General features: G+C 44.6%; 1 protein-coding gene across 1 annotated transcript in view; it reads left to right on the top strand.

Moving 5' to 3' along the window:
* LOC140718554 (proproteinase E-like) overlaps positions 1 to 15,168 on the top strand; it is an 80,274-nt gene that overhangs the window by 40,747 nt on the left and 24,359 nt on the right. Inside the window, exon 5 of the mRNA XM_073032512.1 lies at positions 4,646 to 4,788. Coding sequence (XP_072888613.1) covers positions 4,646 to 4,788 — 143 coding nt within the window. The remainder of the gene's footprint in view (positions 1 to 4,645; positions 4,789 to 15,168) is intronic.

Raw genomic sequence — 15,168 nt, 5'->3', positions numbered from 1 at the left:
TCAGCACTAATCCTGATTCTAGTTCTCTCCCCCCTCCCTCTGAGGTTGCACTTTGTACAAATATTTCATGACAGGCTCCTGGAAATAGGAGACCCCCCCCCCACCATAAAAGGTAAAGTTGCAGGTTAAGCCATTTGGTCTTTTTTGAAATATGCATCCAGTCAAATTTATGGAAATTAACTTCTGTAAATCTCAAGTTTTAAACAAAACTCATTTCCAAATTCTGAATATGAAAAAACAAATCATCAAAAACCTTTACACATGAAAAAATAGGAAGGAAGCTACTTTAGTTGTCACCAGGTAAGTTTACCTGGGCCTAGGGTTTCTGAGTGCTGAGTTAATTGGCTCTCGTCATTCCACATTAATTTCACTTTGTAGTAATGTCAGGCTACCACAAGATAGATAGATAGATAGATAGATAGATAGATAGATACTTTATTCATCCCCATGGGGAAATTCAACTTTTTTCCAATGTCCCATACACTTGTTGTAGCAAAACTAATTACATACAATACTTAACTCAGTAAAAAATATGATATTGTGGCGACCCAATTACTAGCACACTCGAACCGGCTGACAATTAGCCAGAGCCAGAGACAAAGATACATAGCCTCAGGGAGTTTCAGTTACGTGCCTCTCCAAGTTTCGAGTGGGGGGAGACAGGCTTTTAACACCACCTCCGAATCTTGCGCCCGGGCGCTGATCGCCACCTGGGTGTCCCGCTTTGGTGTCCCGGCCCACATTACCTCCAACAGAGGCGCCCAGTTCACCTCCAGCCTCTGGTCAGCGATGGCCAACCTGTTGGGGACTCAGCTGCACCACACCACTGCCTACCACCCACAGTCGAACGGACTGGTGGAGCGTTTCCACCACCACCTGAAGTCGGCTCTCATGGCCCGCCTGCGAGGAGCTAACTGGGCGGACGAGCTTCCCTGGGTCCTGCTCGGCGTCTGCACGGCGCCCAAAGACGATCTGCACGCTTCGTCGGCCGAGTTGGTGTACGGCGCGCCCCTGGTCGTTCCTGGGGAGTTCATACCAGCCCCAAGGGGGCGAGAGGAAGAACCCGCAGCGGTCCTGGGCAGACTACGCGAGAGACTCGGTAACCTGGCCCCCATACCCACTTCGCAGCATGGGCAGCACCCGACCTGCGTACCCAAAGATCTGCAGAACTGTAAGTTTGTGTTTGTACGCCGGGGCGGGCATCGGCCACCGCTGCAACGGCCCTACGAGGGGCCGTTTACGGTGATCAGAAACGACGGGTCCACGTTCGTGCTGGACGTTGGGGGGAGAGAGGAGGTTTTCACAGTGGACCGACTCAAACCGGCCCACGTGGACTTGGCGCAACCGGTCGAGTTTCCGGCACCGCGGCACAGAGGCCGACCTCCCAAACAGGGCCCGGCCCAGACTGTGGACATTGGGGGGTGTACCGCCGGTTCTGGGGGGGGGTTATGTGGCGACCCAATTACTAGCACACTCGAACCGGCTGACAATTAGCCAGAGCCAGAGACAAAGATACATAGCCTCAGGGAGTTTCAGTTACGTGCCTCTCCAAGTTTCGAGTGGGGGGAGACAGGCTTTTAAGCAAGACTGTGTTTGTGAAATAAACTTTTTCTGTGGTTGCAGTTTACCGACTCCGTGTCGTAATTTCAGCGCTGCGCGTAGCACACCGCTACAATATGCATCTAAATCACTATCTCAAAAAGCATTAATAATAGCTTTTAAAAAGTTCTTAAGTCCTGGCGGTTGAATTGTAAAGCCTAATGGCATTGGGGAGTATTGACCTCTTCATCCTGTCTGAGGAGCATTGCATCGATAGTAACCTGTCGCTGAAACTGCTTCTCTGTCTCTGGATGGTGCTATGTAGAGGATGTTCAGAGTTTTCCATAATTGACCGTAGCCTACTCAGCGCCCTTCGCTCAGCTACCGATGTTAAACTCTCCAGTACTTTGCCCACGACAGAGCCCGCCTTCCTTACCAGCTTATTAAGACGTGAGGCGTCCCTCTTCTTAATGCTTCCTCCCCAACACACCACTACAAAGAAGAGGGCGCTCTCCACAACTGACCTATAGAACATCTTCAGCATCTCACTACAGACATTGAATGACGCCAACCTTCTAAGGAAGTACAGTCGACTCTGTGCCTTCCTGCACAAGGCACCTCAGAAAAGTCCCCATTTAAAATATTTGTTAATTGACTATGCATAAAACACTTTTACCATAAGACCATTGAGATGTAAGAGCAGAAATAGGCCATTCAGCCCATTGAGTCTACTGTGACATTTCATCATGGCTGATCCTGGATCCCATTCAACCCCATACATCTGCCCACTCAACATATCCCTTGATGCCCTGACCAAGTAGGAATCTAACAGCTTCCACGTTGAATATACACATGGACTTGGCCTCCACTGCAGTCTGTGGCAGAGCATTCCACAGATTCACTACTCTCTGCCTAAAAAAATTCCTCCTTACTTCTGTTCTAAAAGGTCTCCCCTAAATTTTGAGGTAATTTCCTCTAGTTCTGGATACCACCACCAGAGGAAACATCTTCTCCACATCCACCTTATCTAGTCCTTTCAACATTCGGTAGGTTTGAATGAGATCCTCCTGCATTCTTCTAAATTCCAGTGAGTACAAGCCCAAAGCTGCCAAATGCTCCTCATATGTTATTCCCTTCATTCCTGGCATTCCTGGAATCATCCTTGTGAACCTCCACTGGACTTTCTTCAATGACAATACATCCTTTCTAAGACAGAGCCCAAAACACAGAATCAGAATCAGAATCAGGTTTATTATCACCGGCAGGTGACGTGAAATTTGTTAACTTAGCAGCAGCAGTTCAATGCAATACATAATCTAGCAGAGAGAAAAAACAATAATAATAAATAAAATAACACATAATAATAAATAAACAAGTAAATCAATTACTTATATTGAATAGATAAAAAAGTGCAAAAACAGAAATACTGTATATTAAAAAAAGTGAGGTAGTGTCTAAAGCTTCAATGTCCATTTAGGAATCGGATGGCAGAGGGGAAGAAACTGTTCCTGAATTGCTGAGTGTGTGCCTTCAGGCTTCTGTACTCCCTACCTGATGGCAAAACTGTTGACAATATTCCAAGTGTAGCCTGACTAGTGTCTTATAAAGCTTCAGCATTATCTCCTTGTTTTTATATTCTATTCCCGTTGAAATAAATGCCAACATTACAATCACATTGCTTCCTCGGCAAACTTTGCCACAAAGCCATCAATTCCACTACCTAAATCATTGGCAAATAATGTGAAAAGTAGTGGTCCCAACACTGACCCCTGAGGAACAACACTGGTCACCAGAAAAGGCCTGTTTTATTCCCACAGGCTGCTTCCTGCCTGTCAGCCATTCTTCTATCCGTGCCAGTATATTTCCTGTAACACCCTAGGATTTCATCTTGTTAAGAGACACTTTACTAAATGCCTTCTGAAAATCTAAGTACATGACATCCACTATCTCTCCTTTGTCCACCCTGCTTGCTACTTCCTTGAAAAACTCTAACAGACTTCTCAGGCAAGATTTCCCTTACAGAAACCATGCTAACTTTGACTTATTTTATCATTAGTCTCCAAGTACCCTGAAGCCTATAATTTTCTCTCTTTTGTCTTCCTCCCTTCTTAAAGCGTGGAGTGGTAATTGCAATTTTCCAGCCCTCCAGGGCCATGCCAGAATTAATGGCAATAGAAAGACACACACCAGCAGCAAGAAAGGCAATGTATGAAATGATAATCAAAGAGTACAAACACTAATTATAAAATGTTCATGCAGTAATTTGCTTTCCAGGAACATTGGATGGACACTTGATCTACTCAACGTTTTGATGTTGTTTCACTTGATCTGACTGGTTTATCTGTACTTAAAGTCCATTTGCTTGGCTTGCATTTGTAATGCCCCATCTTAAAACAATCTGAGTGCTGAATCCTCTTCAGTCCAAAAACAGCACTTTGCTTGAGAAAGTTCCACTGGCCGTATCCCCTTTGCGTGAAGGTTGACATTGCTCCCTGAACTACCACGATCAATTTTCAAGGGTTTTAAATTCCACTCGCTCTCTGTCCAATATATCAAATCTATTAATCATCATAAACTATTCAGTTATATCATCCCTGAACCTCCTCTACTCATGGGTAAAAGTCATTCAGCATGGGAAGTGTCCCTCAAACCATGGAATCCCCACTGATCATGGAAACTCATTTATGCTTATCCTATACTCATTACATTATTTTCTCCCCACATTCCTATCACTTCTTCTCAGATTCCATCACTTTCCTATACACTAGGGACAACTTACGTTGACTAATTAACCTAACAATTCATGTTGGGATGTGGGATGAAACTGGAGCACCTTGAGGAACCCACCTTGACCCAGGAAGAACATGCAAACTCCACACAGATAGTACTGGAAGTCAGGATAGTACCTGGGGCGTGGGCCAGCAGCTGTTGTGTCAATGTGCCACCCACTTACAGTTTATACTTCTAGCACAGGTAACCTTGCAATTATGTGGATACGTTGCAGCCAATTAAAAATTTCAAAACAGTGCATTTGAATTCATTTCTTGGGCCACAGCTAGTTTTCTGTTTTAACTTGAACTGACGACATATGTTTGTCGTTATGTAGGAAAAGGGCCTAAACCACGCAAGTTACTACAAGCTGTTCTACCCGCAGTCGACTATGACACCTGCAGCCGGATTGACTGGTGGGGCACTAAAGTGATGGACACCATGATTTGTGTTGGAGGTTACTCCAAGACTGCATGTGAAGTATGTCATTAAGCCTATACCTTTCAGTCAAACTGTATTTGTATATGCATTGATCAGACCTTTTTTTCCTGAACTCCATGATTAAGCTTTTACTAACAGGTCATAGAAACAGAGCAGTCAAAATCTGGTCCCTTGGTGAATCTTACTTCAATAAGTTCAAACCCAAAGATCGAAAGGGAATATCATTTGGCTATACTTCTGCGAAACTGAACACTGCAGTGATTCAGATTTTGTATTGCAAACTTCAGCAGCAGTGATGTACAGAAGTTTTACTGGGATCTTGTCCATGTTCTTGTTCCTGGAATATGGAGGAATTAATCTGGCAAGAGGTCTTATTTTCCCAGCAACATCCTCCAGAGGGAAGTAAATTTCCTGACATCGCATCACACTCAGGGAAATGGGAATAATTTTGCTGTCAATAGTTGGACAACTTAAAGACCCTACTGAAGGGGAAAGACATGACTTAGACAACAGATCTGTTTTGTTATCAGTATATTTTAAGTACACAGGGGAGGGTGCAGAAGAATGGAATGTTGTAATAGTAGATGAACGAAGATATAATAATCTACGAAGAAGAAGCAGAAGTAGTTAGTTTGGCCATACATGTATGACACACCATTCACTGCTCTTCTACCACAATGTCCCTAACCCGTAGAGAACATAGAACAATACAGCACAGAAACAGACATTTTAGACCATGATGTTGTGTTGAACTAATTCAGCTAATGCCACCTAATCCATTTTTCCTGCACATAATCCATCTCCCTCCATTCTCTACACATCCATGCACCTACCCAGGATCCTCTTCACACCACTATTGTATCTGCCTCCACCACCACACCTGGCAGCACATTCCAGGTGCCCGCAACTCCAAAGGATATTGCCTTGCACACCTTCTTTGACCCTTCATCATCTCAACTTAAATGCATGCTCCCTAGTATCAGAAATACAACAGGTAGAAAATAGCAGCGGTCTACTCTTTCATAATCTTATGACCTTCTGTCAGGCCTCTCCTCTATGTCTACTGCTCCAGAAAATAAAGCAATTTTGTCCAAACTCTCCTTATAACACCTGGTAATCTATTTCTGCACCATCTCCAAAGTCTCCATATCCTTTCTTTTGTGAACCAATAGAAAGCAATACTCCAGATGTGGCCTACCCAGAGTTTTATAAATGTGCCACATATCTTCCTGACTCTTGAACTCAATGCCCAACAAATAAAGGCAAGCATGTTGTACACCTTCTTTACTACCTTATTGACTTGTGTGGCCACTGTTAGGGAGCAATGGACTTAGACCCCATGCTCCCATAAATATCAAATGTTGTTAAGGGTCCTGGCATTAACTGTGTACTTTCACTCTAAATTTCATCTCCCAAAGTGTGATACATCACATTAAACTCCATCTGCCATTCTCCGCCCATACTTACAGCAGGTCTATGTCCTGCTGTAACCTCAACTCTACACTCTCCACAATGTGGCAGCTTTTGTGTCATCTGCAAACTTACCAACCCCCTCATCCAAAACATCTACGTGGGCTCAGCGGCCACTTTATTAGGAATACTGTGACACCTGCTCATTAATGCGGCAGCAATTCAGTGCATAGAATCATGCAACCATGCTCAACAGTTTCAGACCAAACATCAAAATGGGGAACTAATGTGATCTAAGTGACATTGGTGATTGTTGGGGCCAGTTGGGGTCATTTGAGTATGGAAGAAACTGCTAATCTCCTGGGATTTTCATGCACAACAGTCTCTAGAGTTTACAGAGATTAGAGTTATAAACAAAAAAAAAAACATCCAGTGACAGTTCTGTGGGAAAAAACACCTTGTTAATGAGAGAGGTCAGAGGCCAGACACCAGACTGTTGCAAGCTGATAGGAAGGTGACTGTAATTCAACACATTACACAATACAACATTGGTGTGCAGACGAGCATCCCTGAACACTCAGCACAAAGAAAATTGATGTGGATGGTCTACAGTAGCAGAAGACCATGTAGGCTTGAGGTGAAATGCAAGGGGTAGAAAATTCAACACTAAAGCTTTTGCAATGATTTGTGAGCAGTGAATTGGTGTGCCAAGTAGAGCTGCTGATTCACTGCTCCATTTCAGTCCTGGCACTGAGGGCGTGTAGTTTGCAAGTTCACCATGTAACTCCATGGGCTTCTCTGGAGTGCTTCAGGTCCCTCCTAACCTCAAAGACATGCTGGTACGTTAACTGGCTATTACAGATTACTCTTAGTGTGGCCAGTGCAGGGAATCGAGGATCCTTAAAATCATGAATCCAGGCTGTCACCCACCCTGCAACTGGTCCAATATAGAGGACAAGCCCTTCGCATTATTATAATGTGTGGAAAGTGGCCAGTGAGTGAGGGGGCCAGTGAAGGAGTGGAGATTTGAGGCTTTGATTCGGGAGGCTTCGACGAGAAGAGGTGGAGGGCGAGCTTGTTCCCAGTTAGTCTTTACAATGCCTCCTAAGACGGTGATATGCCTCTCCTGTGAGATGTGGCAGTATTGGGGGAACTCCCCTCTCCCGCAGAGTCACATCTGCCAGAAGTGCTTGCGGTTGGGCGATCCGGAAGACCGTGTGAGGAATCTGGAGCAGCAGCTGGATGACTTTCGACTCATAAGGGAGAATGAGGCAGTCATAGATAAGAGCTACAGGGAGGTCGTCACACCTAGGCTGCCGGAAGCAGGTCGTTGGGTGACAGTCCGAGGGGGGAAAGCGAAGGAGAGTAGACAGGTAGTGCAGAGCACCCCTGTAGCCACTCCCCTGAATAATAAGTTTACCGTCCTGGACACTGTTGGTGAGGACGACCGACCAGGTGTGAGCCACGGTGGCAGGGCCTCTGGCACTGAGTCTGACCCTGTGGTGCAGAAGGATGGGACGGAGAAGAGGAGAGCTGTTGTCATTGGAGACTCTATAGTCAGGGGAGCAGACAGGAGATTTTGTGGACGTGAGAAGGAAACCCGCATAGTTTGTTGCCTCCCGGGTGCCAGGGTCCGGGATGTCTCTGACCGGGTGCATGACATACTGTTACGAGAGGGAAAGCAACCAGAAGTCGTGATACATGTTGGTACCAACGACATAGGCAGGAAGAGGGATGAGGTCCTGAAGTGTGAGTTTCAGGAACTAGGCAGAAGGCTGAAGAACAGGACCTCAAGGGTGGCATTGTCAGGATTGCTGCCAGTACTACGTGATAGTGATGGTAAGAATTGGAGGAGATGGCAGTTGAATGCGTGGCTGAGGAGTTGGTGCAGGGGGCAGGGTTTTAGATTTTTGGACCATTGGTATCTCTTCTGGGGAAGGTGGGACCTGTACAGATTGGATGGGTTGCACCTGAACTTGAGGGGGAGCAATATCCTTGCTGGTAGGTTTGCTAGCATGGTTCGGGAGGGTTTAAACTAATTTGCAAGGGGGATGGAACCCGGAGCGATAGAGCAGTGAAAGAAGTGTATGGAGTAAAGCCAGATCTAACATATAGAGAGGCTTTGAGGAAAGAGAAGCAGAATAAAGGGTGTAAAGGTAGTAAGGTAGAGGGGCTAAAGTGTGTGTACCTCAATGCAAGAAGCATGAGGAACAAAGGTGATGAACTGAGAGCTTGGATATATACATAGAATTATGATGTAGTGGCCATTACGGAGACTTGGCTGGCACCAGGGCAGGAATGGATTCTCAATATTCCTGGATTTCAGTGCTTTAAAAGGGATAGAGATGGGGGGAAAAGGGGAGGAGGGGTGGCATTACTGGTCAGGGATATTATTACAGCTGCAGAAAGGGTGGGTAATGTAGCAGGATCCTCTTTTGAGTTAGTTTGGGTGGAAGTCAGGAACAGGAAGGGAGCATTTACTCTACTGGGGGTATTCTATAGGCCCCCTGGTAGCAGCAGAGATACAGAGGAGTAGATTGGGAGGCAGATTTTGGAAAGGTGCAAAAATAAGTGGGTTGTTATCATGGGTGACTTTAACTTCCCTAATATTGATTGGCACTTGATTAGTTCCAAGGGTTTAGATGGGGCAGAGTTTGTTAAGTGTGTCCAGGATGGATTCCTGTCACAGTATGTTGACAGGCCGACTAGGGGGAATGCCATACTAGATCTAGTATTAGGTAACAAACCGGGTCAGGTCACAGATCTGTCAGTGGGTGAGCATCTGGGGGACAGTGATCACCGCTCCCTGACCTTTAGCATTATCATAGAAAAGGATAGAATCAGAGAGAACAGGAAAATTTTTAATTGGGGAAGGGCAAATTATGAGGCTATAAGGCTAGAACTTGTGGGTGTGAATTGGGATGATGTTTTTGCAGGGAAATGTACTATGGAAATGTGGTCAATGTTTAAGGATCTCTTGCAGGATGTTAGGGATAAATTTGTACTGGTGAGGAAGGGTGAAGGAACCATGGGTGACAAGTGAAGTGGAAAATCTAGTCAGGTGGAAGAAGGCAGCATACATGAGGTTTAGGAAGCAAGGATCAGATGGGTCTATTGAGGAACATAGGGTAGTAAGAAAGGAGTTTAAGAAGGGGCTGAGAAGAGCAAGAAGGGGGCATTAGAAGGCTTTGGCGAGTAAGGTAAAGGAAAACCCCAAGGCATTCTTCAATTATGTGAAGAACAAAAGGATGACAGGAGTGAAGGTAGGACCGATAGAGATAAAAGTGGGAAGATGTGCCTGGAGGCTGTGGAAGTGAGCGAGGTCCTCAATGAATACTTCTCTTTGGTATTCACCACTGAGAGGGAACTTGATGACGGTGAGGACAATATGAGTGAGGTTGATGTTCTGGAGCATGTTGATATTAAGGGAGAGGAGGTGTTGGAGTTGTTAAAATACATTAGGATGGATAAGTCCCCGGGGCCTGACAGAATATACGCTGCTCCACGAGGCGAGGGAAGAGATTGCTGAACCTCTGGCTAGGATCTTTATGTCCTCGTTGTCCATGGGAATGGTACCGGAGGATTGGAGGGAGGCGAATGTTGTCCCCTTGTTCAAAAAAGGTAGTAGGGATAGTCCAGGTAATTATAGACCAGTGAACCTTACGTCTGTGGTGGGAAAGCTGTTGGAAAAGATTCTTAGAGATAGGATCTATGGGCATTTAGAGAATCATGGTCTGATCAGGGACAGTCAGCATGGCCTTGTGAAGGGCAGATCGTGCCTAACAAGCCTGATAGAGTTCTTTGAGGAGGTGACCAGGCATATAGATGAAGGTAGTGCAGTGGATGTGATCTACATGGATTTTAGTAAGGCATTTGACAAGGTTCCACACGGTAGGCTTATTCAGAAAGTCAGAAGGCATGGGATCCAGGGAAGTTTGGCAGGGTGGATTCAGAATTGGCTTGCCTGCAGAAGGCAGAGGGTCATGGTGGAGGGAGTACATTCAGATTGGAGGGTTTTGACTAGTGGTGTCCCACAAGGATCTGTTCTGGGATCTCTAATTTTTGTGATTTTTATTAATGACCTGGATGTGGGGGTAGAAGGGTGGGTTGGCAAGTTTGCAGACGACACAAAGGTTGGTGGTGTTGTAGATAGTGTAGAGGATTGTCGAAGATTGCAGAGAGACATTGATAGGATGCAGAAGTGAGCTGAGAAGTGGCAGATGGAGCTCAACCCGGAGAAGTGTGAGGTGGTACACTTTGGAAGGTCAAACTCCAAGGAAGAGTTCAAAGTAAATGGCAGGATACTTGGTAGTGTGGAGGAGCAGAGGGTTCTGGGGGGTACATGTCCCCAGATCCCTGAAAGTTGCCTCACAGGTAGAAAGGGTAGTTAAGAAAGCTTATGGGGTGTTAGCTTTCGTAAATCGAGGGATAGAGTTTAAGAGACACGATGTAATGATGCAGCTCTATAAAACTCTAGTTAGGCCACACTTGGAGTACTGTGTCCAGTTCTGGTCACCTCAGTATAGGAAGGATGAGGAAGCATTGGAAAGGGTACAGAGGAGATTTACCAGGATGCTGCCTGGTTTAGAGAGTATGGATTATGAACAGAGATTAAGGGAGCTAGGGCTTTACTCTTTGGAGAGAAGGAGGATGAGAGGAGACATGATAGAGGTGTACAAGATATTAAGAGGAATAGACAAAGTGGACAGCCAGCGCCTCTTCCCCAGGGCACCACTGCTCAGTACAAGAGGACATGGCTTTAAGGTAAGGGGAGGGAAGTTCAAGGGGGATATTAGAGGAAGGTTTTTCACTCAGAGAGTGGTTGGTGCCTGAGTCAGTGGTGGAGGCAGATACACTAGTGAAGTTTAAGAGACTACTAGACAGGTATATGGAGGAATTTAAGTGGGGGGTTATATGGGAGGCAGGGTTTGAGGGTCGGCACAACATTGTGGGCGAAGGGTTTGTAATGTGCTGTACGATTGTATGTTCTATTTTCATCACTCGTCATTCCTGGGTCTAGCATGAAATTCAGTTAGGTTACAATTGTGCAACCAACTACCTAACAACCAAAGTTCTGGCACTGACTCATTCTTAACCCTTTCCAGCCCACAAATGCCCACAAAGTTTTACATTTTCTGTATTAGTGCAGCAGAGCAGTTCTGGAATCTGCAGCTGACAAGGAGATGGAAATGTAGTGTATGTGATTGTGTCAGAGAGATTGAATATTCAGGTTCGCCAGAATGTTGCCTGGATTGAAGGGCTTTAGTTATGGGGGAAGAGTAGATGAGTTGGAGACTTGTTTTCCTGGAGTGAAGGAGGCTGAGGGGTGACTGGATAGTCATGTAAAGTTATAAGAAACATACATAGTCTAGATAGTGAGAATCTTTTTCCAGTGGTAGGGGTATCAAAAACAAGGTTTATGTGGAGAGGAAGGAGACTGAAAAGGGGATGTGAACAGTAAGACTTTTACACAAAGAAATTCCATAAGCTGCTGTATTTCAGCAGAAAGAATTGTTGCTTCTTCTGCTGACCAGAAATTGTTGACACCTGGAATGTGTTTTGTGTGAGGAAGTGATGGTGTCAGATACAATCACTGCATATAAGAGACAGTTAGATAGACAGGCAGTTAAAGAGGCAAGTCATAGAAGGATATGGTTCTAATGTAAGCAATGGGATAAGTGCAGATGGCAAAAAAGATCAAGGGTATAGTGTGCTGATGGGCCCCTTTCTGTGTAATATAACTGTATGCCTCTTTGACCTGGAAGAGCTTATGGTACATTTGAAGCCATCTAGACTGATAGGAGTGCTGTGAGTCAATGGGAAAATGTTGTCTGCAGGCAGGGAGGGATTTCAACAGGTACAAGTGGAATCATTCAGGAGATAGTCTTCATTATTTGCTGTCTCTGAAAAAGGGAGAGAAAACCTACCCAACTTGATGACAAATGCCAAGCCTGCTATCATGAACAATGCACTCAAAAGGTTGGGGAAACTCAGCAGGTCAGGCAGTGTCTATAAGGGGAAATAAATAGTCAATATATCAGGCCGAGATTCTTCATCAGGACTCCTCAGGCCATCTGGCTGTTATCATGAGTTCTGGCCAGTAGGTGGCTCTTACTCACATTCTGCACTGGTCTGGCAGGCGTAATTAGAAGTGGGCAGTCGGTACTGCCCTTGCTACCAATACCCTTGACCCAAGAATAAACAACACTGGGCTATTGAGGCTTCTGTTCAGCAGAGGAAGTAAGAAGGGGCCAGAGATATTATAACATTCAGATATTCTTGAACTTATTACAAATGAAGTGAGAGAGTAACCATCCAAGGTTGTGGTCCATATAGATACCTAGGACATAGGTGGGAAGAGAAACAAAGTTCTGCTCAGTGAGTTCAAGGAGTTAAGTGTTAAGTTAAAGGATAGGACCTCCAGGGTTGTGATCTCAGGATTGCTACTTGTGCCATGTGCGAGTGAGGCCAGAATTAAGAAGATCGCAAAGACAACACATGGCTAAGGAGTTAGCACAGGAGGGAGAGGGCTTCAGATTTTTGGATCATTGGGTTTCCTTTCAGGGAAGTTGGGATCTGCGCAGAAGAGGTGGTTTGCACCTAAAATGGAAGAGGACTAATATCCTAGCGAGAACATTTGCTAGTACTGCAAGTAGTGGGTGGGCGGGGGGTGGGGTGGTTTAAACTAGAGTTGCAGGGGATGGGAACCAGAATGCCAGAACAGGTAGTGCAAAGGTTGTGGAGGCAGATGTTGTTAAGACCTCATACAAAGTCAGGAATCAAAAGGTTGAGCATGGTAGGACTAATATTCTGAGTTGTGTATATTTCAGTGCGAGAAGCATTGTAGGAAAAGCATGGATCAACACATGGAATTGTGATATAGTAAATATTAGTGAGACTTGGTTGTAGGAGGGGAAGGACTAGCAGTTCAATATTCCGGGGTTCTGTTGTTTTACACAAGATAGAGAGGGAAGGATTAAAAGGAAGGGGTGGTGTTTCTAGTCAGGGAAAATGTTATAGCCGTGCTCAGTCAGGACAAACTGGAGAATTTGTCTGGTGAGGCTTTATTTGTGGAACCACATTAATTTGGCTATATTATAAACCACCCAACAGTCAGCAAGATTTAGAGGAAAGAATCTGTAGGGAGATCGCAGACTGTTGCAAGAAACAACATTGTGACAGTAGGTGATTATAACTTTCTACATATTGACTGGGACTCCCATATTGTAAAAGGACTAGATGAGATAAAGTTTGTCAAATGTGTTCAGGATTGTTTCCTTAATCAATTCATAGAAGTCCCAGTGAGAGGGTGTGCAATGTTTATCTCCTCTTAAGGAATGAGACAGGCAGGTGACAGGTTTGTGTAGGGGAGCACTTTGCATTTAGTGATTATAATGCTATTAGTTTCAGGGTAAAAGCAAAAGGATAGGTCTGGACATCTATATTGGGGGGATAAAGACCAATTTTGATGGTATCAGAAATAATCAGGCAAGTGTGGATTTGGACAGGCTGTTGTCTAGTGAAGTTTTGAGATTACAGGGGCTTCTATAGATACATTAAGTGCAAAAGAATTGCAAGGGACAGAACTGGTCCTCTGGAAGATCAGAATGGTAATCCATGGGTGGAGCCAAAAAAGATGTGGGAGATCATAAATGGATTTTATGCATCTCTGTTCACTCAGGAGATGGACAAAGAGTCTATAGAAGTGATACAAAGGAGCAGTAAGGTCATGGAACCTATACAGATTACGGGGGAGGAGGGCTTAATGCCTTGAGGCAAATCAGGATGTTCCCTTGGACCCTGTGGGAGGCAAGTGCAGAAATTGCAGGGGCCCTAGTAGAGATATATTAATCATCATTAGTGACAGGTGGGGTCCAGAGGATTTGGGGAGAGTGAATGTTGTTCTGCTGTTTAAGAAAGGTTTTAAGAAAATGACAAGCTGCTGAGCCTGATGTCATTAATGGGAAAATTACTGGAAGATATTCTAAGGCACCTGATATATGACTAATTGGATAGAAAGACTGACCAGGAACAGTTAGTATGGCCTTGTGCATGGTAGGTTGCATCTAACCAATCTTATAGAGTTTTTCAAGGATGTTACCAGGAAAGTTGATGAAGGCAAGGCAGTAAATGTGGTCTACATTGATGTTAGTAAGGTATTTGACAAGGTCTGTGCTGAACTATTTAAAATGTCTCCTCCCATCAACCTGCACCCGCCATATCTCTCTCATCCATGTACATATCCAAATTTCACTTAAATGTAGAAATTGAGCTCGTGTGTACCATTTGTGCTAGCAGCTCCTTCCATACTCTTTTGACCCTTTAAGTGAAGATGTTTCTCCTTATGTTGGACTTAAACTGTTCACCTTTCACCCTTAACCAATGCCTCTGATTGTACTCTTACCCAACCTCAGTGGAAAAAGCCTGGTTGCATTTACCCTATCTTTACTGGTCATAATTTTGTATATCTCTATCAAATCTCCCATCAACCTTCTACATTCCAGGGAATAAAGCCCTTACATATTCAATCTTTACTTACAACTTAGGTCTCCAGTCCTGGCCACATCCATATAAATTATCTCTGTACTCTTTCAACTTTATTTATATCTTTTCTGTAAGTCTGTGACCAAAAACTGCACACAATACTCCAAATTAGGCCTCACCAACATCTTATAAAACTCCAACATTACATCCCATCTCCTGTACTCAGTACTTTGATATACGAAGGCCAATGTACCAAAAGATTTCTTTACGGCCCAATCTACCTGTGCTGCCACTTCCAATCAATTATGGACTTGTACTCCCAGATCCTTCTGTTCTACCACACTCCTCGGTGCCCTACTGTTCACCGTGTAAGATCTACCCTGATAGGTCTTACCAAAGTGCAACACCTCTGCATGAAAGTATCTGCCATTTTCAGCCCATTTTTCAAGCTGGTTCACATCCCGCTGCAAGTTCTGATAGTCTTCATGACAGTCCATTACACCTCAAATCTTGGTGTTGTCATCC

This window comes from Hemitrygon akajei, chromosome 29, assembly GCF_048418815.1.
Source record: "Hemitrygon akajei chromosome 29, sHemAka1.3, whole genome shotgun sequence".
Taxonomy (NCBI): Eukaryota; Metazoa; Chordata; class Chondrichthyes; order Myliobatiformes; family Dasyatidae; genus Hemitrygon; species Hemitrygon akajei.
This window is presented reverse-complemented; position numbering and strand designations above follow the sequence as displayed.